This window comes from Brachionichthys hirsutus, chromosome 10 (assembly GCF_040956055.1).
Source record: "Brachionichthys hirsutus isolate HB-005 chromosome 10, CSIRO-AGI_Bhir_v1, whole genome shotgun sequence".
NCBI lineage: Eukaryota > Metazoa > Chordata > Actinopteri > Lophiiformes > Brachionichthyidae > Brachionichthys > Brachionichthys hirsutus.
Genome location: NC_090906.1, coordinates 4,234,829 through 4,257,119, shown reverse-complemented (window position 1 = coordinate 4,257,119; position 22,291 = coordinate 4,234,829). Strand labels below are relative to the sequence as shown.

Below are 22,291 nucleotides of genomic sequence, written 5' to 3'. Positions count from 1 at the left end.
TCCATTATTCATTCTACAAAAATGAGCAGTAAGAATTATACACAAGGCTGAATTAGTAGCACAGAGTAATAATATTTTTATTCAATGAACTTTATTAAAAATGAATGATCTTGTGAAATACGATACTGCTCTAACATGCTGGACATCCTTCCCATCTGTGTCTCTGCCTGGCCAGCCTGTACAGATCCTTCTCTCCCTCTTTACTATCTAACCTGGCATACAGGTGATCGTATGCCCTCTGTTTGGCCTTTGCCACCTCTGCCTTTGCCTTGTATCTCATGTCCCCGTACTGCCGTTTACTCTCTTCTGTCAATGTTCCACTTCTTCTTATCTAACCTATTTTCCTATATACACTTCTGCACTTCCTGGTTCCACCACCAGGTCTCCTTCCTGAAGACACACCCAGTAGTCTCTTACCTGTCTCCCTGATCACCTTAGCTGTTGAGTTCCAGTCTTTTGGAAGCCTCTCTTGCCCACCCAAAGCCTGTCTCACTTCTTCCCTGAAAGTCACACAACCACACTTCATTCTTTAGCCTCCACCATGTTGTCCTCTACTCTGCCCTAGTCCTCGTCCTCACCACTAGAGTCATCTTACACACCACCAGTCTATGTTGGCTGGCGACACTACCACAACCTTATAGTCACCAACCTCCTTTAATTAACTGCCCTCCTTTGCCATCAACAACATTTTGACATGGCAGAGGTATTCTCTAAGATTTAGAAACACTGATTACGTGCATCACTTAAAGGTAAAACAGTAAAAGAAATACTAGCTCCAATATCTGATACATGTGTAACTCAAGATGACACAAATAAACCTACTGTCCCACATTATATGTAAGAAGGTTCCCACTTTATTACATTTACAGTATAACTCTGGGGAAAAAAAAGTTCTCATTTGTTAAAAATTCCAGACTTCCTAAATTTAGTCACCTGCTTCCATTCCCCATCATCATTTGTCCTTGATGACAGTCCCAGCATCTAGGCCAACCCATCCCCATCCATCCATTTTCTTGCCACTTTCCCGCTTTGTGGGTCACAGGAGTTGCTGGAGTATATCCCAGCTTGCCATATGGGTGAGAGGGCAGGTACACCCCGATTGCATCGCGAGGCCACACAGAGGCGAACAATTACGTACTCACGCACACACTCATACACAACAAACAATTTGGAGGAATTAATTCACATAAATTGCATGTTTTTTTGAGGTGGGAGGAAAGCGGAGAACCTGAAGAAAACCCATGCGGACACGAGGGGGAACATACAAACTCTCCACAGATAGGTTTCGGTACCTTCTTGCTAACCACTACACCACTTTGCCCCCACCCCCCTATAAATAATAACCCAGTCTTATAAAAAAAAAAATCCCTAAAAATTGAATTAATTGGCTACCTTTAGAATTCTTTGTAAAGAAAAATGTATCCTTGTTAAACAAATATTATCCAAAATGTTACTTATGTTTCTTTAGGACAATTCAAAAGCTTTCCCCAATTGCCATGGTACTCTGTCAAGGAGAATAAAGTTTCTGTAGCAGCCCTCGGCATCGAACAGAAGTGCAGGGAGTCACCAAACCGCTGTAGTTGCTTTCGTTACTTTTTATTCAAGCACCTATAAATCATCAAATAGAAGTATAACCACTTGTAAGTGTACTGCATCTCCTCATAATGAACTGTAGCACATTGTCCGTGAAGTCCGTACATACCTGTGGAGGAAATGATATTATGCAAAGATGATCACAGTTTAAGTAAGAGACTAGCAATTGAATAAAGATTAAATATTATTTCACAGGCTAATGTTGGGTTTACATTTGATTCACACAGAGCTTTCCTACTCTCTCTTTTTTTTGTTTTACATGTAATAACGTTTGCAGAATGGTCACCGATAACTAAATCTGCTGAGCAGTACTTTGCTTTAATCTTGAACAGTGAGAACAGGCACTTACACCTACATTTACATCTCACATAAATTAACCACTGGTCTCTGCTGAGGTATTTGCAATGCCTTTATTTAATTTAATTTTTTTTTTTTTTTTTTTTTTTTACTGAAATATACTGTTATGAAATTTAAAGTCCATTTACAGCTTCACTGACAGAAATAGACTTTTTTTTTAAACATGGTCATGCATTACACCATTTATAGTTTCTTATAGATGTACACAGCACCAGAGATGTAGCCATGCTCGTGCTCTGACACCGCTCTCTCCCAGTCCTTCTCCACAGTGACTTCTACACAGGTCCACAATTCCTCTTCCTCCATCTGCTTCAGCTCATTCTCCAGGGCAACTTTGTAATCAGCATTATCACGGTTCCCTCTGGTTGTCATGCAAATGTAGCCACCTAGTGTGTAGCAGGGGACAGGGCAATGGTGTCACTATGCGATTAAAAACATAAAAAGGCAGGAAAGACATTTACAACCAAAGTGCTGGGGACTTATTTATAACAGTTGCATGATTTGTACTTCTACTTTCAGTGAATAATAAGCCCTTAAATATGATATGAAATTGACATTTTTAAACATAATATATAATATAGAAATCCAAACCCAATGAAATATTTACAAGTTACAAACAAGCATTGCATAATCCCACTGAGAACAAGAAAACGTTCCTGTGATTAGCATTTTTACCGGACTAGCATTTGTCGCACTGAAAGACGATGGACCCGGGACAGCAGTTTTAACTGGTGACTTTATCCGACGTACAGTATTTATGTTTTTCACAGAGAAAAGTGCTCGGAAATGCCTTCGCGTTGTGATGCAGGATTTTATTCAAATACCCACAAGGACGGTGTCAGTTTATTTAGGTTTCCTACAGATCCGGAGTTCGAAGTGGGTGAAACCGATCAGACGCAAAGGTGAGGGTGGCTCCCTCCTCCACCTCTCGTCGGATCATTTTAAAACAATAAAAGGACTATGTAAAAACAACTATCTTGACAAATAAAAGTGCCCGGGTCTCCAATACAAATAATAAACCATGAGCAAAATTTTCTTTTGCAATGGATGATGTGCATGTGGATCCGTGCTTCTGAACCTGCACTTCTGTATCTGCCGCTTCCATATTGTCAACCACAGCCTATACACCATTCTTGCCATCAGATATATGCACAAGTCCCCATAAAAATCTGTCAGGTTCATGTAAGTTATACCTTAAGTTAAATCAAATTATAGAACTACATCACAATATTTCTATTTAACTAAATCATCAATACTATAAGCAAAGAGTGAATGAAAAACAATTTTTTTTATTCTAAAGAGAACCAATTTTATTTTATTTAAAACTAAAATCCATCTTGTCATTGACAACATCTGACACTGACTCCCTGGATTCATCTATCCAGGTCTCTTGTCCTGGTGCTGGACAGTCTTTAAAAGCAAAAGATATAATACGATGTTGTTTGCCCTGGAAAAGTAGAGCGAGAGAAGAGAGGGGTGGGATGGGCAGGGGGGGGTTGTCGCGAGTGCTTTCACACTGCACCAAGAGGACTCGGTTCGATTGGGAGCAAATTGTTGCATTTATAATTAGTTGAAAGGTCTGCTTTCACGCTGTGATTTCTTTGCGGAGCGAACTTTTGGAGCAGCGTCATGTGGCTGAAAGAGGCGCTCGTCGTTTGGACAAAGTAGGGTTAGGGTAAGTCCCTCCCTCTCCCATGTTTGTTTTGGTTTGGAGGGGGCCAGTGGTCATTCAATGAGAGAAGCTCATTGAATGACCACTGGCCTACACTGGTTCTGGCCTAAATCATAAATGTTACAAAACGCTAGTCATTTCTAACAGACAAAGTCGTTGGGGATCGTTAAAGTTCCCAGGTCAGTTCAGAACAATGTCATGAAAAACTTAATTTTTATGCTTCAAGATTTTTATGCTTCAAGATCGCTGACAGACAATCATCCAATCATCATGTCCCAGACACTGATGGGCGGGACAAAGCCCAGCATTCATCCAATGACCGTCCTGTTTCGATCGATGCTCATGCTAAGCGCCTGTGCTCCGTGGCGCTGCAGAGAGAAGTCGTGTCAGTTACCGGTGATAAGTAGCTGATTCTGAACAAAGGATGAAAGTATTATAACGCATTATAAGTTATTATAATGCATAAGTATTATAATACTTTCATCCTTTGTTCAGAATCAGCTACTTATCACCGGTAACTGACACGACTTCTCTCTGCAGCGCCACGGAGCACAGGCGCTTAGCATGAGCATCGATCGAAACAGGACGGTCATTGGATAAATGCTGGGCTTTGTCCCGCCCATCAGCGTCTGGGACATGATGATTGGATGATTGTCTGTCAGCGATTTTGAAGCATAAAAATCTTTACATTTTTTATTCCGTTGTTCCGAACTGACCTGGGAACTTTAACAATCAGAACAACAGTTACCCGCCATAAGGTAACCCCTTACCCTAACCCCCTTCTACTTTGTCCAAACGACCAGCGCCTCTTTCAGCCCACATGACGCTGCTCCGAAAGTTTATTTCGTGAAGCAACCACAGTGTGAACGCAGACCTTTCGACTATATAAATGCAAGGAGAGAGGTGGGAGGGTTGTCCCTAAAATCAGGGACTTAAAGTTGCACTAAAGTCTCTGATTCTAGACGGACGGACAAACGATCACGATCACATAACCCCCGCCCCCCTCGGCGGAAGTAATTAAGGCAATGAAAACATTCTGATTCTGAACATCACCCGTTCAGGCAGATGCATTGCTTCAGATAAATTTGTGGGCGTAATTCATGGTGACAAACAGGCATGCTATGTTCAGCTTCTCGCCTCTCTCAAATAATTTGATGTCATATTCTAGGTCTTTGATGGCTGCCTGTAGTTTATACCTCAGGGCCTGATTTGACCTGCTCTCTCTGAACCTTAGGAGCATACGTAACTCATCATTTTTCTTGGCCCGCTCTTTCCACAGTTGCTGAAGAATTTCATTCTGTCTCTCCTCTGTCAGGAATTGCTCCTTCACCAGGGTCTCCTCCTTCTCCTTTCGCTTCACTTTCTTCTGCTTCAGAAGGTACTGAGGTACTTCCCCGTAATCCTTCTTCTCCACGTATTTGATATCGGTAACTGCTGGCTTCACCGTGACAAACACTTTTTTCCTGGCTTCTTTCACAAAGTCTCTGGCCAGATGAATTATCAGAGGAACGGATTTGGAAATCGTCGTAACAGCAGTATGAGACTTTCTTGGACGTGCTATAGGTAACATTCTGGATGCTCCAGAATATTTTTTGAGGTAGTTGGCTGGGGAGGGCTTCTCTTCCATAAATGGCCCTATTGTCCTCATTTTATGCTTTATCGGCTGGTCAATTGGTGGGAGGCGGACTGGTCGCACATTGGTGGGTGGGATGCTTCTGCGTGGGCTCTTAGTGCTAATTGGGCACACAACTTTCACCTGGGAGACTCGTTGAAGGCCATTTGGAAGCTTTTTGTTGGGCAGCACTACATTGATGGGCTTTGCTGGCATCTGCACCATGCAGAGTTGACTAACTTGACTAGTGGGTTCATGTTCCATGGGTTGATTTGTTGTTTTTGCCTGAACTGGCTCAATGAGCTGGACTATTGATGCAAATTTCACTTATACAGGAACCTGACATGTCAACATCAAAGGATCACTCTTTGATGTTGGGATAGGGTTAAACAGCATTTAAAGCCAAATATGCTTTATACCAATCTTTTCTTTGAAGATCATTGTTGCCTTTGATGGAGAGAACACTGATGACAACTGGCTTCTTCCAGAAAGTAATCAGCTTCTACCTTCATGTAAGGTTTAGCAATTAGTATTCCATTGCTAAATATAAGCAATTTCCACCTTGAAATCAATAAAGTACAGATGGTCCTCACTTAACGGACTTGGAGTTACGACGGGTTTTCAGAAATTTAAAAGTACAGGTATATGTTTAGCGACAATGAATCGCTGTTACAACAAGCTGAATGCACTGGCTGTGGAGTTGTGACTGAGTATGTACAGTACATATGCACAGTATGAAATATAATTTTTTTTTGACCACACAATGTCAGCCAACTTGTTGGTCAATGGGGGGTTTCATTTAACAAACGTATATACGCCGTTAAATGAGGATCAGTTGTATTCTGCTTCTGATAATCTCTCCCTACTGACAGACTATGGACCTCAGTCTTTTAAAACAGTTCTTCTTCTTTCTCTTTCGGCTTGTCCCCCATCACGGGTCACCATAGCAAATCAACCTTCAAGTCAATGGAATGCTTAATTCTGGAAACGTTTTACCCTGGGTGCCATTCCTGATGCAATTCTCTCTCAATGTGAGGGAGAATAGCCAGTATTACCTCTTCCAAGGCGAGAGTTATGTGTTATAATCCTGGATTATGGATCACTTTGAAACTTTTGGTAACATTGCAGTCAATGGAGCTTCAAAAAGTGTTCCTCAATATCTCAATAGACTGATGTTTATGGAATTTGACAGTCATGTAGAGTGGATCTGGATCTGCAATCTGGATCCGGATTGGATCCAGATTGCATGTGAAGATACTTTTTTGCTCCCCTTCATTTAATGGTCCATAACTAGTTAGTCAAAAAAGTTTCACAATTGTACCAAATTCAAGATTAAGTGATGGAAGACATGGAAGACAAGCCTGTCCTGGAAGACTGAATAACTGTCCTTTTCCTTCTCTTTCTCTTTTGCTCAGAATTCTTAAGAAAAGTCAAAATCATTGATTTCTCCATACCGGACTGCGCAGCAAGATCCCAAAATCGAACGCTATTTTCGATTGGCCTTTTGGATCCATGATTAACAGCTAAAGAGAGCAAAGCGGAAGAACCCGCACAAGAAGCGAAACATTTGCACAGTCTTTCTCCTTTGGCAGGTCGACTTAAACTGAACCTACACGGCTAGACTCCGCCTTCGTTCGTGTGTCTTTGGTTCGCCGTGGCTCCACTCATGTGTTTGAATTCTGAAAATCTGTTCAACTTCCGAGGTATTTTAAACTGGGTTTTTTTGTTTGAGAGCTGACGTTCCACTGTAAGTGGTATTGCACAGAAGTTAAAAGTCTTCCCTCCTGGCATGTACATGCACATGCAGGCCTTCAAATCTGAAATGCATAAAACTGCATTTAACTCTATTTATATGTGACACAGGTAATGTCCTTTTAACTTATTGGAATGAGATCCTGCTTCCTTACACTGTGCATTTGGTATAAACCCTCATTTTGAAAACCAGATTTCGTCTGTTGCCAAGCATTTACTGTAAACCCAAAATACATACCGTACATTATTTATTATAGAGGATGGGATGCGAAGCTGATCCACATCACACATTTCCAAGTGGACTGATTCAAGAAAACATTATGTATAGTTGTGCACGTCAACCATTTTATATTTGTACACATATACAATTTTAATATGGATACCATGCACTGTTCAATAAATGACACCCAAAAATTAAATTTGCGACACCATTACAAACAACAAACATTGTCTCACCTGCTTTGGCAGCCTTGCACAACTCTCTGACCACATGAACCGGGACCTGCCCGACACTCAGCGCTCCAACAATCACAACCACATCAAACAAACCTGCAGGAAATGAAGTGGGGTGAGGTGGAGGAGTGACAAAGATAAACAAGCTTCATCAATTAATGAACCCTAAAATTACCCCACTGGACAGGTATTGGATCCTCTCCCAGCAGGCACTGCTTCAACTCCTGGTACAACCCACCCTCTTTGGCCAACTCCAACATTCTCTCACTTCCATCAACACCCACAAAATGTCTGAATCCATGTGTCTCCAACTGTTTCAGAGACAAGTGGTTTTCAATTAGTCATATTGGTCCAATAAATTAGACAAGCTAATTAAGATGCCACAAGGTCTGTGATGTCCTAAATGATAGTTCTAAGAAGGATCTTCAATAAAACTTGTAATTCAAAGAAACGTGTAATCCCTGTCACTTGTGAACAATTAAAAAGAAAAGAAAAGTCAAAAGTTGTTGAAATTATTTTATATTTTCAGTTGAATAACGCTAATATCCCGAGTCGAGGTCAGCCGCTCCCCTCCCCCACTGTAATCAACGCTTTCCTCTCCTGAGGAGCCGAACGGTTTGCAAGAATTTGTTTTGAGGCCGACCGATAATCCTCCTCCATGGCCTCTCCGAAAATAAATGATTTTCCTTTTCATGAAAGGAAAATTTATATTCAAAAAAGGTTTTATGAATTACTTGATTCGACAGATAATTCAGTTTTCGTTTGTCCAGATTCTTAGTGATATGGAGTCTGACCTCTATCGTGTGAGTTTACCTGCTTTGCCACCAGTCCTGTACCACAGGCCAAATCCAAGACAACAGCTGCTTCATGGTCACCGCTGAAATGGGTGGAGATGGTTCTTGCTGCCAGACCTGGTGCCCGGTAGTCCAGCGCAGCCACATCCTGTTGAAATAGGTTTTAAGAAGGGACAATGTCTTCAGGCACTGATGAAGAAAACGAACACAAGGAGGTATCTGAACATTTTCATTTATAAAAACATCTATTAGAAACATCCGGGATCTTGTCCTTTCGGTCAAGACGAAAGGAGAGAGTTGGAACGTAGATTGACTGGTAAATCGAGAGCTTTGACTTCTGGCTCAGCTCCTTCTTCACCAGGACAGACGGATGCCCCGTTCCATCTGTCAATCTCACTCTCCATCCTTCCCTCACTTGTAAACAAGACCCCAAGATACTTGAACTCCGCCATATCAGATATCAGAAAAGGTATGAACGCTGCAATAAAACCACGATGGAAAGGCCAAAGACATGATTTTATTGTACAGTAAATCAGCTTTCTTACCGCATCGTAGTTCTCAGCCCAGGAGTCGTAGAAGTTGACCTTTTCTCCTAATGATGAGCTTTTATGACTTGATAAGATATTTGCTCTCACATTTGCAAATGTTTTGTCAGCTGACATTGTTTATAATCTATTCCAAGATGGAGAAGATTAAGAAATAAGATTAGAGCATTGACTTCATTCAGGTGCACAAAAGGAATAAAGTCCAGATTCAGCGGCATACAGTACTTTAAGGTACTAAAAGGTTCAAACAAAACACATCTACCCAAAAGAGTTGTGTTTTTACCCCTTCATTAAGCTTTGTTGACGAATATTTTTGACTTAATGAATGTATCGTTTTCACAGAATCAAACAACAGTGATCACATAATTGCTTCTCAAATACGCTGGCGGAGATGATGACGCTCCTCGGAGCCGCTAAACTGAATGCTATTTTCAGTTGGACTTTCTTTACTGAATTCTTATTTGTTATAACTAATTTACAGGAAACATTCTACACAATAAAAACAACAACCAAATACTAGTATTTTTATGTTATTTAAAGACTTTATCATTACACCCACCAAAGAGGAAATGTGATTTTTGGTGCTGCAGGAACAACATGTCGAGGATCATTTGACCTTGGTGGAGTTTGCTATCTGAGTGCAAGGTTTATTTATGGGGAATGACTCAAACAATTTTAATACTTCAATAATTGCATTCTGACTGTCTTCAATAAAATGCAAATGAAGATGAGGAACTTGAGCATCTTAATGCATGTTGGTATAATGACTTAAGGATATTTGAAACTTTGAATTACGCTGTTTGAAGCCTGCGGTTGTCTGACCTCCTCTATGGTTATAAAATATGTAACTAGCATTTTTCTTTTTACTTTACAGATTTGCATGAAATAAACCTTGCGCCTTCTATACTCTTCTGGCTGTTCACCAGAAGTCCACATTTTGTTGCCCCAACTGTACACCATGTTTTTATGGAACATGCAACAGCATGCTTTGCGTAAGAGCACAGGATCTACTGTACACTCGCACTTTAGCATTAATAGCAATGGCTCCCTTCCCACGGTAAGAGTCGTCACGTCTTATTTGGTTTTTGAGTTCCTATGAAGAGTTGTTGATTCAGTTTCTATCACACGAATCTCGATTCCCTACCTCTCTCTGCGTTTTCCCGAAACACACAAACACACACGCACACACACGGACGGACAATTTCGCTTTAAATCGAAGGAGGCGTGCCTTGGTCCAAAAATCTCTGCGCATGCGCAGTGGCGTCATTTCAAGCTGCTATTCGCGCTCCCACCTGTAGAGTGGGTAGGAGTCATAACAAAAAAAAAAAAGTATTCTGGATAGTCTTCCTAAAGCTACGAAAGTTATCACCGAGCGATAGTAGTAATACTTATAGTTCTTTGAAAGCCACATACTTCGATGCGACGCGTGTTACCATGGAGATATCTCGAGAGTTTCACGGTTTCCGCGACTTGTTTTGGTCCGTTTTCGTGGCATAGCTGTTAGCTTAGCATCGGTGTTCCTAGCAAAAAAAAAAAAAAAGACAGCTCGTCCGCCTCCGAGCCCTGTCGGACGGCAGGCGCCCGGGACTTCTGCTGCTGGTAATGGGCCGCGTCCGTTCTGCTTTCCAGCTGTGCGGTGTGTTCGATAAGTAATGTTCACGTCCAGTTATCCAGCTTAGCGGTAGCTTGGCACTTCCCAAAATGAGGAATGTAGTTCCTGCGTGCATCCTCGTGTACCTTGGAATGTTTCGTCATGAAAGCAGCGTTATTTTTAAAGTGAATATCCTTGATTTTTCTTTTCTTTAGGGTTCTCTGACCTTTGAATCAACCCTCAACATGTCTATCCTCGGATTAAAGAAGAAACAGCCGAAGACTTTCAAAGTCAAAGTTGTTACGATGGATGCCGAAATGGAGTTCAGTTGTGAGGTATCGATTTATTTCCTTAACCCTACAACTTAAAAGGAAATGCATCAGTGAGTGGAAGATGACCCTTTTTCACGACACAACTGTGTTTGAAGAGCGTGTAAAGGTTTCTCAGGAAGGGGTTAAGCGGATGTTCATTAGCAGCTACGTTCTTTTTGCATCCAGTCAACATTTCTCCTCGTCAAAAGCCTCTTGGATGAGGAGAAATGGCTTCAAGCTTGATGATGATGAATATATTTATTAGATAGAATGTTAGAGTACAAGTACAGTCACACAGTAGCATGTATTACAGTACAAATAAAGTCAAACATCCTGTCTAAGAGGAGCATTTCAAAAAAGCCCTTGCGGTCTTGTTTCCGTTGAAAGTCCTTCGTACATAAATCATCCACAATTAACAATACAAATTTAACAGTACAAATAAAAATAAAACCAATATTAAATTACTCAATTGAGTGATTGAGCTTCTCCTACAAGTCCAGTTAACTTTATTCAACACAGACATGATATGGATGAATCTCCGAAGACACGTCAGTAAATGACTTGCATTCGGATTTTAGTCCTAAAGTTTCAAGTGGTATCCTTCATATATAAAAAAAAATCCAGAGTTAATATTTTGTGAGCTTGTAATATTTTCAGGAAATGGATACTGAAGAACATATTAATAACCTGTCTCTCTTTTTTTTATTTATTATTATTGGCTTTCTCAGGTGAAATGGAAAGGCAAGGACTTGTTTGATTTGGTGTGTCGCACGGTTGGTTTGAGGGAGACCTGGTTCTTTGGGCTCAGGTACACCGTGAAGGACACCCATGCCTGGCTGAAGCCTGAGAAACGGGTGAGAGAAGGAACAAACCGGCTAAAAGACCGTTCAGGAACACCTCCTCTTTAGAATCATGTGATTTAAACATTTGTACAATGCAGACGATTTGAAACATTTTCAAAATTAAATAAATTGATGAACAGTCGAACAGTCAAATTTTAGAACCCAATGTTGTCCGCGAGTCAAAAACTTTGCCCACCCCTGTTATAAACCATCCGAAATTTAGTAAATCCTCATATCTGAGAGGCCTTAAAGAGTTACCGTAAGTATTTTTTGCTTAATAAATTCATCAGTTAATTGAGAAATGAAATTGTCACGTAAATTTGTATTAAACTTAAACTGGGAGACTGGTCGAACCAACAAAATCTTATACATGTGCGCTTCTGACTTTTTTCCTACCTTTTATTTGGACTTTAAGGTTTTGGACCAGGAGGTTCCCAAGGACTCTCCCATCACATTTCATTTCCTGGCGAAATTCTTCCCAGAAAAAGTAGAAGAAGAACTTGTACAAGAAATAACGCAACACCTCTTCTTCTTACAGGTATTGTTGATTTTTTTATTGTTGCATTTAGATAGAAAGCTGAAAGAAACTTAAGTTCACTTGTTAATAAATATATGTCTTCAAACTTTTATAGGTGAAAAAACAGATTTTAGATGAAGAGATATTCTGCTCCCCTGAAGCTTCTGTTCTGCTGGCATCGTATGCTGTCCAAGCCAAGGTAATTATCTAAAGTTTGTGGTTTGGAGATTTTAAAAACTTTACCTGTATCTGTTTTCCATTTGTACACCTGAAATTCACTGAAATTAACCCTAACCCTAACCCTAACCCATTCATGAAGAAAAAAAAAAAAAGATTAATGTAAAAAGGCTTAAAAATAAAATGCTTTGATCAACTTGACATGAAGAAGCTCCGTGAGACCAACACATATTTTTTTTAAATGAGTCTTTTGTTTTTATGTAGGGTAACCTTTCATCACAGTGAAGTCTGTGGTTTTATTTCTTCCCCAGTTTGTTTCCTGTGTAATACCTGCCTTTCTCTGTCCGCCCTGCAATCTCAATTACAGTATGGAGACTATGACCCAAACTTTCACAAGCCGGGCTTCCTGGCACAAGATGAGCTTTTGCCAAAAAGAGTAAGTATTCAGTACTATAAGCACCTCTGATCTAAAGCCTGCTATGAGACTGTCTTTGTGTTTGTGTTACTGTATGTGAGTTTTCTGTGCTTATATTCCAGGTTTTAATGCAATACCAAATGACAGCTGACATGTGGGAGGAGAAGATCACAGCTTGGTATGCCGAACACAGAGGCATTGCTAGGTAGGACCGACACGCCTTCTGACATCCGGCGTGTAAAGACAATTTAACACAGGATTGTCTTGATGCATTACATTTCTTTTCCTTGTTTTTATATTGTCCGTGCAGGGATGAGGCTGAGATGGAATACCTGAAAATTGCTCAGGACCTTGAGATGTACGGCGTCAGCTATTTTGCAATTACTGTGAGTCTCGTTTTATTTTAGGAGGAGGTTTTATCATAAAGACTGGAAAAGCAAACATTTAGAACTTCTCCTAGCTGTCTCATGTCCGTTAATTGGATTCATTCTTTCAAAAATACTTGCACTTGTCAACTGCTCTTTAAGAAATACTACTGGTACATCATGTTCTCCAGCTAATGCTAGTTCCTCACGTGGCTCTGATGGTTTATCTTCCTGTTTCACATGTCCGCAGCAAAATAAGAGGGATACAGACTTGTTACTCGGAGTGGATGCTCAGGGGCTTCATATCTACAGCCCAAACAGCAAACTCAATCCGAACAAATCCTTTCCTTGGAGTGGCATCCGCAACATTTCTTACAGCGAGAAGGAGGTAACTGCAAGCAGCGACCTGTCAAACACCAAAGCTATCGATCCTTGTTTAGATAATATTAATTTGTCAGTTTCTTTTCACTTTGAAAGAACAGGAAAAGTAATGAAAAAACATAGATTGAATTTTATTTTTTATTTTTTTGCTCTCAAAGCTGTCCCACTGTCTTATAGACTTGAAGGGCATCACTGATCTCCAGTCTGTCAAGACTAAGCAAATAAAACAACAAATAGTCAACAGTGCAGAAGAGCTGACCTCTGTTATGTTACCATGTTGCAGTTCACAATCAAACCCCTGGACAAGAAGAAAGATGTCTTCAAGTTCTACTCATCTCAGCTGCGTGTTAACAAGCTGGTTGGTTTGCCTATTTGGTCACACAAAGGTTAAATTCCAGCCAATCAGAGTTCTTTGAATTAAGACGTTCCTGGTCTGTGTGTGAAGATCCTGCAGTTGTGCATCGGTAACCATGATCTCTTCATGAGGAGGAGGAAGGTGGACTCCATTGAAGTGCAGCAGATGAAGGCTCAAGCTAAAGAGGAGAAGGCCAGAAAAAAGGTCAGTCATGTCTCTGAGATTAATACTCCAGACTATTCCAACCGGAGGCAACAGACTGAGCAGGGATTCCCAGACTTCTGTCTCCTCAGACACTTCCTCCAACTCTTCCGGGGGGGGAGGGGGGGGGTCCTGATGTGTTCCCAGGCCAGCCGAGAGACATAGTCTATCCAGCGTCAACGGGATTGAGGAGATCCCCGAAGCATTCTCTCCACCGCCCAACGATATCCCCACATACTTCAGGCTAGAGATATTTATTTGATGGTGGTTGATAATATGAAATGACTTTCTTGTCCCTCGTCTAGATGGAGCGCCAAATCTTGGCGCGGGAAAAACAGATGAGGGAGGAAGCAGAGCGGGCAAAGGAAGAGATGGAACGGAGGCTTTTCCAGCTGCAGGATGAGGCACGGCTGGCCAACGAGGCGCTGGCAAGTTGTTGAATCTTTCAGGCCGTTTACGCAAACATTCCTGTTATTGATTGCATGACCGGAAATGGGAGAAAATTATCAGTAGGAAACTTCCAAAATGATCAAATTAGTTGTTGTTGTTTTTGACAATATGGTTGAGCTTGACCAGGTTACAAGAAAATTGAAATGCAATTTTATAATTTGGTGTTTTATTTCGGCGTTTCAGCTTCTCTAGATTTCAATGACATACAACAATAAAGATGTGAGATTAACCAGACCCATAATAACAGTTAAGAGAATATATAACCGCAAAACAATCATTTGCTAGAAATATGATGTAACATCTATCGATACGTGCTCTGATAAGAAGAATGTAAGAATTAAACTTGGTAACACCCTGAGGTTTGGGTAGTTAAATTCTAATTAGGACTAAACAGGGTTCTTTGATTTCTAGTTGGCCAGCTTGCCCAGACATTTAATCTCAAGAGACTTCCTGGTTGAGGAAACGTTGAATTAAAAAATGGAATTTTATCAACCGTTAAGGAAAATTAAAAAGCCTTTCAATCTCATAATAATTTGCAAAACAAAGAATTGGTGTAAATCTGTCACAATGCATTTTGTCCAGCTGCGGTCTGAGGAAACGGCTGATCTGCTGGCAGAGAAGGCCCAGATCGCTGAGGAGGAGGCCAAGCTGTTGGCCCACAAGGCTGCCGAAGCTGAGCAGGAGAGACAGCGGTTAGAAGTCACTGCGATGAAGACCAAGGAGGAGAAACGGCTGATGGAACAGAAGATGAGGGAGGCGGAGCAGCTGGCCGTCAAACTGGTGGAGCAGTCCGAGAGGAGGTCTGGAATCGCCTTGGTTACTGCTGTGCTGCTTAATGATTGCTTCACCTCGAGCACTTCTTGGAGTGGAGATGGTTTCACCGATGAAGTGCTAGTATGATACCGTAGTCAGATTCATGACCTGCCAACATTCAGCACTGCAGCTGTTTAAAAACACGGTTTCTACCGATTTTAAATTAAAATTCATTTGTTTTTCAACGTCTTATTCACAGTGGAGATGTAGAACGTCACATATTTTTTCCTGCTCTGGCACAAAAACGTCACAATTTGCCTTCAGCGACAGATTCTTAAGTTTGGCCACCTTGTACAATGCGAGTTATTGGTTTCTTTATATGAAACCGATAACTTGCATTATTTGAAGTCTGTTCATTTTCATATGGGATAATGTCACTTCACTGTTCACATGATGCCCTTTGAATGGTTGTTGTTAATTGTTGCGTCCCTATAAACAGAAAAGCACACTCTATCCTGATTATAGTCTGCATTGATGCTGCTTCTGTCTCCCGGCCGTCTTGACCTGATTAAACGTGCGGGTCCAGGTTGAAAGAGGCCGATCACCTGAAGCAGGACCTGACCGAGGCGAAGGACGCTGAGCGCAGAGCCAAGCAGAAGCTGCTGGAGATCACGAAGACGACATACCCTGTACGGTGATGATGGGTCTTTTGGCAAAAGGGGGCATATAGGGGATGCCCTCGTCTGTCTGTAGGCATCAGGCCTGCTCTATCTCCCCCAGGAGCTGATAGGATTTAGTGAAATCTCAAAAATATTTTCGAGCTCCGGCATGTTAGAGTTCAGGCCTGTTTGCTTACAATCGACCTGTGATGGGACAAAGAACACAAAGTAGTCGTTGGGATCTGAGTCTGGAAACGCGTTTGTAGACGTTCTTAAAGGTTTTGAGTCGATATCTGAGAAGAGGCTTTCCAGCGAGCCTGATCGGTGGCGCTTGGTGTGTAATCTTACTTTGCCTGCGCTTTTAGCATCATGAGTTTAATAATGAACACGACCTCCTTTCCCCCCCCTTCCAGCTCATAGCAGCCTACTCTACTCCTCCTCCCCCTCCTCCCCCTGCTCCCCCTGAAGCACCAGACTTCGCCTATGAATCGACATCTACGCGTCTCGACTTCAAGGACTCCGACATGAAAAGGCTGTCCATGGAGATTGAGAGGGAGAGGTGATTTAAAAACGCTTTATTGATGCTATTTTTTAGGAAGGTCTGCCCGATTGAATGCTGCTGTGCGTAAATTCAGGCTGGAGTACATGGAGAAGAGCAAACACCTGCAGGACCAGCTGAAGGAGCTGAAGACGGAGATCGAGTCTCTGAAGCTGGAGGAGCAGCAGCAACAGGCCGGCCTCTACAACCCGCGCAGCGAGGCGAGGGGATACGTCCAGGAGACCGTCTACGAGCCTCACAGCAACGTACGTACGCCCCACGCTCTTATTCCTCTTATTCCGTGAACCCCGTTCGTCTGGTGGTCAGCCATTGTTCTTCAGGGGCTCTCGGAGAGGCTATAAACCAGTAAATGTAGTTGATGGGTAATAACATTTTAATAAGAGGCTTGTATAGACCTTAACTGACTTGGATTATATTAATCCAAGTCAGTTAAGTCAATCAATATCCCATTCAATTCTACTATTTAATATACCGGCAGTAGATATAAAAACTCACTTTAATACCCGGTTGTGATCTTCACAGCATCTAATGGAAGCTTGCTTTGCAGAGAAACTCTGCATACATGTCTCAGATGGCCTATTTTGAAGAAGTGTGATCCAGCGGATTGAGACGAGGATGGAGGACATGGACGGGCTGGACGGGCTGGACGGGCTGCTCTCTTTCATGCTTGTTTGTTTTTTTATTGTTATTATTTTACTTGGCTGATACTAACAGACTTGCCTTCATTTTGGCTGTGGCGCTTCTGAAAGACGGCCGCTTCAGGGTTGCTGGCGCATCGGCCACTCTGCAGCCCCTTCAGCGTCTTTGTGTGTACTGAACACATTAACATGTGTAACACTGATTCAGGATGTGATGCTGATGATGGATGCGTGAATGGGTTTTGGTTTCCTGACTCTTTTTGTGGTTTTAAGTGAGGCTTGGCTGTAAGATGTGGAAGAACGGCTTAATGAAACATTACGCATTAAATACTCCAAGATTTGGGACAGAGATTTAATATTAATTTGTCACAAATCTGTTTCAGCAACATTTCTGTGTCACGCAGCTAATCCATGCTTTTCAGGCTGTGGGAAATTCTGAAAAGTAAATGTTAAAATTTTGTAAATATGGATGCTTTCGGTCCTTTTCTTTCAAACGAGCAGTTTCTCAAAGTTGGCTTTTAAAAACAGTTGAACCCTAACGCAAACATTACAAAAATATATTGTTAAATGTAGCTTTGAACCCTAAAGCTGTTATTATGTGAGAAAGAATGTCATGATCTTTCTCTCAGAAATAATCTATTAAAGTACAACTAGCCATTTGAAGGGCGGCGGCGATGAGATGACGCTCCACAAAACGTTAAGCCGTTGTTCAGCGTTTGTGCTCTTTCATGTTTGTTGTCTGTTAGTTGGTTCATTTTTGACTGTCAACAGCAAATGTGCCTTTACTGTTCATAGTGCCTCAAGGTTAGTTAATAGAAATGTATTATACAGCTACAGACTTGAGCGTTGTCATTTCAAATGTTTTATTTTGTGCTATAAACTCTTGATGTGCCTTGAACTTTATTTTGTATGACCTCCGCTTCCTTTGATGCCTTTGTACTCGTGTTTTAGGCTTAGGGCGACCTTGTTTGGGGTTGTCGTATGGATTTGTGGCTTTTCTTTTTTCTTTTGTGTTCCTCCTCAGATCAGCTTCTCGGGATGAGTGTTGGACACAGTCATTGCATTTAGATCCTGATTTTGCCCCTGGGATGTTTGGAATAATATTCATTGACCTTTTCAAACACTAATTTCATTTAGTTTTAATAAGTGATAGAGGCTGGTGACCTGAGTGAACTTTATTCTACCACATCCCTCTAGAGGGGAGCGATTCCTTGCCGGATGTATTTGTTTTATTCGGAGTGGCCTGCTAGACTGACTTGATTGTGGTGAAAATTAACCTCCGCATGACTGTTACAAAATTTGAAGTGTGTGAATGGTAGCGTCTGACATCCAGTCAGTGTTTCATCAGCCCTTTGCTGAAGTTTTCAGTTTTCGTGTGTAACCTAATTTATTTATGCCATACATTATTAAATGACATTAACATACCCGATGTGCAATTTATCTATGCACAAAATAACTTGTCTCTTCAATGTGCGACATATTAAAGGTTTTACTGACATCTGCCGTCCTTCCAGCGTTGGGGATTGTGAAATTATATTAATTGGAGCATTTCGCATTATGAATTGAAACTAAATCTTTGTATGAACTGTTTTAGCATTTAGAACAAACGTATACGAGGTGTCTTAATGGTTTTTCTTTCTCATCTTTTGACAATTTATATTTCGTGAGTGTTTTATGATGTGACCTGACGCTCATTTTAAATATTTGATAAATAAGAACCAGGATGTGACGTCACAGCGTGCTGAAGGCCACAACGATCCTGGACCTGGTCTGGGAGGTAGAAAATAAACACTCGTTCTATTTGAATCAAATAAAATACAACACACTTCCAGTCTCAACTTTAGTAATTCAATATCATGAACACGTGACTGTACACCAACTGAAAATAGTGGGAGGCTGTAGATTACCAATGTGTTACAGACAGGATCAATCGCAATGTAATCCAAAATAATAAAAGGTTACATAAACTAATCATTTTATTTTTCTACATTACAAAACAATTCAAGCCTCGCCCTCACGCTCAAAATGTTGTTGTAGTTCATCTTGAAGACTCTTAATTTGGTTGCCATGGGGACCAAATGATGTGCATTCATTTCTAGGCTTCCTCGTCCTCGCTTCCCTCAAGGCTGCTGTCTGTGGAGTCCACTTCCTGTTCCTGCGCTTGTGTTTTTTCTGCGTGCTGCTCAGGCTCTGCAGCGCTGCAGGGCACGGTGGAGTCGGTCGTTTTAGCGCCCTCTACTGGCTTGGCGGAGTTCTGCTCGCCCTCTTTGCCTCCATCCAGGAAAGCAGACCAACCTTTGACCCGCTCCTCCCGCTCGCGTGTCGTCTCTTCCACCTGGTGCAAAGAGGATCCACGTGAAGGATGCAAACTCTACGGCTGAAGGGACTCGTGGCGGAGTCGCACTCACACGCTTGCCTTTTAAGTGTTTCGATGTATTTGGTTTACCTGATAGTCGGTCGTTCCATCCCACAGCTGAGCAGACAGCTGCCTTCCTCCAAACCAGCGGCCATTGAACGACAGAATGCACGCATCAGCCTGCTCGGGCTCCTTAAAGGACACCGATGCCACACCATCCGGGTGTCTCTGCGCACGCACACACACACACACACACACACCAGCGCTTTACACATCTCTGCTAACACAAAAATAAAGCCAAGCGCAAATGAGCCTGAACTCACGTCAAAGAGGATGACCTTCTTGACATCCCCAAACTTCTCACACTCTGTCCTCAGATCGTCGCGATACTCATTCAGCACCAGTGGGTCTTCCTATGGATGCCATGATGGATCAGAGATGAACACTCTCAATAAGCAGTGTGTGAGTCGGTGTGTGTGTGTGTGTGTGTGTGTCCCCGCACCTCAAAGTCACTGGGATGAAACATGTTCCTAATGATGACAACTTTCTCATTCCTCTTCCTCACTTCTCCTTGCTTTTCAGGCCTCCAATCCAGCTGTCTACAGGTAAACAGAGAATCAATAGAAACACACGTGGTGTGTTTAAAAACAAAGGTTTTACTATTTGCCTTTTCTTCATTCCAGCAGGGATTATGATTTATCCCTAGAGACGCAGCGGGATTTGTGGAAGATTCCATGGAAAGAAGAGCAGCTAGGATTTACTTCTGTTGCTGCTGCATCCGCTTCCTGTAATCTTTGTTTTTCTTCTTCTTCTTGCTGGCATCGTACTGGCCCTTCAGCTCAAATCGTGCTGCTTCCACGTGGATTCTGTAACCTCTGACCTCTGACTCATCAATCAGACGCATAGCCAATGGCACCGACTCCTTCTGCAGAGAATGACAAAAATATATCGCTTGACTGGAGCACTTTATTACTTTGTAACGATGGTATATTCAGTACGATGCATCCGTCATCTAGTTTTGGCGTTTGCCTGCCCTCTAGTAAGATTTTTGTGCTGCGTTTAAATTTACAGCTTTATTTTCCCGTCAAAAACACTTATTTTTTTCTTTCAACCTTATGAAAAGTGCAGGATGCAAATTTTGCAAGGAATGTGGAAACTATAAATAAAACCTTCGGTAAACAGAAGACTCAGATTTACTTTGAGATAGCAGCAGAGGCCATCTCCCTTCAGATTTCCGTCTTTGTCCTTGTAGAGTTTGACCTTGTACTCTTCAGAGACGGGGTCCCGCATCACAATGCCACATCTGGACATCATCTCCACAAACTCCTCTGTGCTGATATCGGGAGGTAAGCCTGGCAGAAGGTGGCAACAATAAGAAGTGAGTAAGAAATAGGCTGAAGAATCCAATATTTATTACTTCATAAGAAGCAACTGTCGTTGGCACCAACCTGACACGTAGACATTCGTGTTTTTATTCTCGTCAATATCAAACCATCCTGTGGAAACAAAAGAGAAAGCATCTATTTACAAATGTGGTGTACAAACCTGAAGTTTGGACCTTTTATATATCGGTCTGTGTGAACAGAGACGATGATCTCTATTATAGATGGTGAAAAAAAAGAATCACCATTAGTCACTTGCACGTTCCTGACTGCAGGAACACTACGCTCTCTCTCCTCTCTGACATTGAACTTCAGCTTACCTGGATCTGGTTTCCTCTTCTCCCCTTTCTGTTTAGCGTCTTTAGCCGGGGTCTCATGCTGTTCTGGGGTCAGCTTCTGGGTTGCATCTCCCGGTACCTTCATTTCTGGAGGTTTGCTGTCTGGGTCGGTGCTGCTCACTGCAGCATTGTTTGCCTCTGGCTCTCCGTCCTGTTTGAAACCATAGTTGGCCTGGTAGGCTGCAATGAAGTCTTCTGTTATCTAAAGAAACGAAAACAACCTACTTAACATTAACACGGACAATGCTGTGACCCGTTTTTACATACCTCATTGACGTTCTTGTTCAAATATCCTCCTGAGACCCAGACAGTTGGCATGTCCTCTGCAGTGGACACTTGTCCACTACAGAGGACATGCTAACTGGTGGGCTGGGTCCCAGGAGGATATAGCTAGCTAGTGTCTCTGCAAAAAAGAAATAAGTTTGCATTTAAGTCACCATTGATTTTTTTTTTTTTTTGCTGGCAGGTTAAAGTTTTGGAATGAAAGAATCGTCGATTTTAAGACATTATTGTTGCTATGCCAGTGCTCCTTCAGTCTGAAAATAATTACCAGTAGCAAAATTATTTTTTCTTTCAGTATATTATAATTACTCGATGAGAAAATTGTTTGGGATTTTAACATTGTAGTTTTCTGATTTTATTATCCTTATGAATTAATTTGTTTTGTGTCTAACCTAATTATTATAATGTTATTGTGTTTGTCAAACCTATTTATTCAAGTTATTATAATGTTATTAATGTTAGATCGCCTGAAGCAGCTCAACTTGTATCTGGATACATGTGACGGTCCGCTGGAAATAAAGAACCAAAGATATTAAGTCGTAATGTAGGGAAATAAAAAGCAGAAAGATCAAGAAATAGTCTTACTTTTGGGAACCAGGCCTTCTTTTCAAAGTCCCAGTCGTACACAGTCCCGTCCTCGGGGTCGGTGTAGGTGTTGCCGTCAGAGCCACCTTCACGTCTCTGGCCATACAGTTCCTGCATCTGCAGCTGCTCCACAAACTCTTTGTTTCCATCTTTTCCAGCACTCATCTCCAACAGAGAGCGAGATATTTTCAATATCACACAACTAATCAATATTTCGAACTTTTAGCATTAGGAACCTTTCTATCTCTATGGTGATGTGATTTTTGTGATATATTCTATTTGTTGCCAGAAAATGAAAATATAAATTAGCACCTTGACTCAATCTAGGTTAACTAATTCAGCCATTAAAAAATCAA

General features: G+C 41.6%; 3 protein-coding genes across 4 annotated transcripts; 1 reads left to right on the top strand and 2 right to left on the bottom strand.

Annotated features, from left to right (window-relative positions):
- Positions 1-1,588: 1,588 nt before the first annotated feature.
- LOC137900617 (methyltransferase-like protein 27) lies at positions 1,589-9,957 on the bottom strand. 2 transcript variants are annotated; one of them, XM_068744735.1, is made up of 6 exons: positions 9,923-9,957; positions 8,779-8,905; positions 8,253-8,381; positions 7,615-7,750; positions 7,443-7,535; positions 1,589-2,336 (listed from the first exon to the last, which is right to left on the bottom strand). In XM_068744735.1, the coding sequence occupies exons 2-6, from the start codon at positions 8,893-8,895 to the stop codon at positions 2,134-2,136; spliced, it is 678 nt and encodes a 225-aa protein (XP_068600836.1). In that variant the 5' UTR covers positions 8,896-8,905; positions 9,923-9,957; the 3' UTR covers positions 1,589-2,133. The 2 variants fall into 2 exon arrangements, with proteins under 2 accessions (XP_068600836.1, XP_068600837.1); XM_068744736.1 differs by having other exon boundaries at positions 7,678-7,750.
- Positions 9,958-10,084: 127 nt separating this feature from the next.
- On the top strand, positions 10,085-17,018 carry LOC137900454 (merlin-like). Its single transcript, XM_068744540.1, has 17 exons — positions 10,085-10,377; positions 10,585-10,704; positions 11,409-11,534; positions 11,938-12,060; positions 12,155-12,238; positions 12,584-12,652; positions 12,754-12,836; positions 12,942-13,017; positions 13,247-13,384; positions 13,661-13,735; positions 13,823-13,936; positions 14,239-14,361; positions 14,966-15,183; positions 15,723-15,825; positions 16,209-16,354; positions 16,431-16,599; positions 16,902-17,018. The coding sequence occupies exons 2-17, from the start codon at positions 10,615-10,617 to the stop codon at positions 16,947-16,949; spliced, it is 1,785 nt and encodes a 594-aa protein (XP_068600641.1). The 5' UTR covers positions 10,085-10,377; positions 10,585-10,614; the 3' UTR covers positions 16,950-17,018.
- A 2,066-nt stretch (positions 17,019-19,084) lies between these two features.
- Positions 19,085-22,100, bottom strand: LOC137900880 (17S U2 SnRNP complex component HTATSF1-like). The gene is made up of 9 exons (XM_068745026.1): positions 21,936-22,100; positions 21,051-21,270; positions 20,797-20,844; positions 20,546-20,700; positions 20,110-20,273; positions 19,851-19,947; positions 19,672-19,761; positions 19,439-19,576; positions 19,085-19,327 (listed from the first exon to the last, which is right to left on the bottom strand). Exons 1-9 carry the CDS (start codon positions 22,098-22,100, stop codon positions 19,088-19,090), a joined length of 1,317 nt encoding a protein of 438 aa, XP_068601127.1. The 3' UTR covers positions 19,085-19,087.
- Positions 22,101-22,291: the final 191 nt, after the last annotated feature.

Coding starts and splice junctions, on each gene's coding strand:
- LOC137900617 (XM_068744735.1), bottom strand. CDS start 8,895: ATGTCAGCTGACAAAACATTTGCAAATGTGAGAGCAAATATCTTATCA. Junction 7,751..8,252: donor CAGGACTGGTGGCAAAGCAG/GTAAACTCACAC, acceptor TCTCTGAAACAG/TTGGAGACACATGGATTCAG. Junction 2,337..7,442: donor GTGCAAGGCTGCCAAAGCAG/GTGAGACAATGT, acceptor GCTACACACTAG/GTGGCTACATTTGCATGACA.
- LOC137900454 (XM_068744540.1), top strand. CDS start 10,615: ATGTCTATCCTCGGATTAAAGAAGAAACAGCCGAAGACTTTCAAAGTC. Junction 12,061..12,154: donor AACACCTCTTCTTCTTACAG/GTATTGTTGATT, acceptor AAACTTTTATAG/GTGAAAAAACAGATTTTAGA. Junction 12,653..12,753: donor ATGAGCTTTTGCCAAAAAGA/GTAAGTATTCAG, acceptor CTTATATTCCAG/GTTTTAATGCAATACCAAAT.
- LOC137900880 (XM_068745026.1), bottom strand. CDS start 22,100: ATGAGTGCTGGAAAAGATGGAAACAAAGAGTTTGTGGAGCAGCTGCAG. Junction 20,274..20,545: donor GCCTCTGCTGCTATCTCAAA/GTAAATCTGAGT, acceptor CATTCTCTGCAG/AAGGAGTCGGTGCCATTGGC. Junction 19,762..19,850: donor TTCATCCCAGTGACTTTGAG/GTGCGGGGACAC, acceptor TGGCATCCATAG/GAAGACCCACTGGTGCTGAA.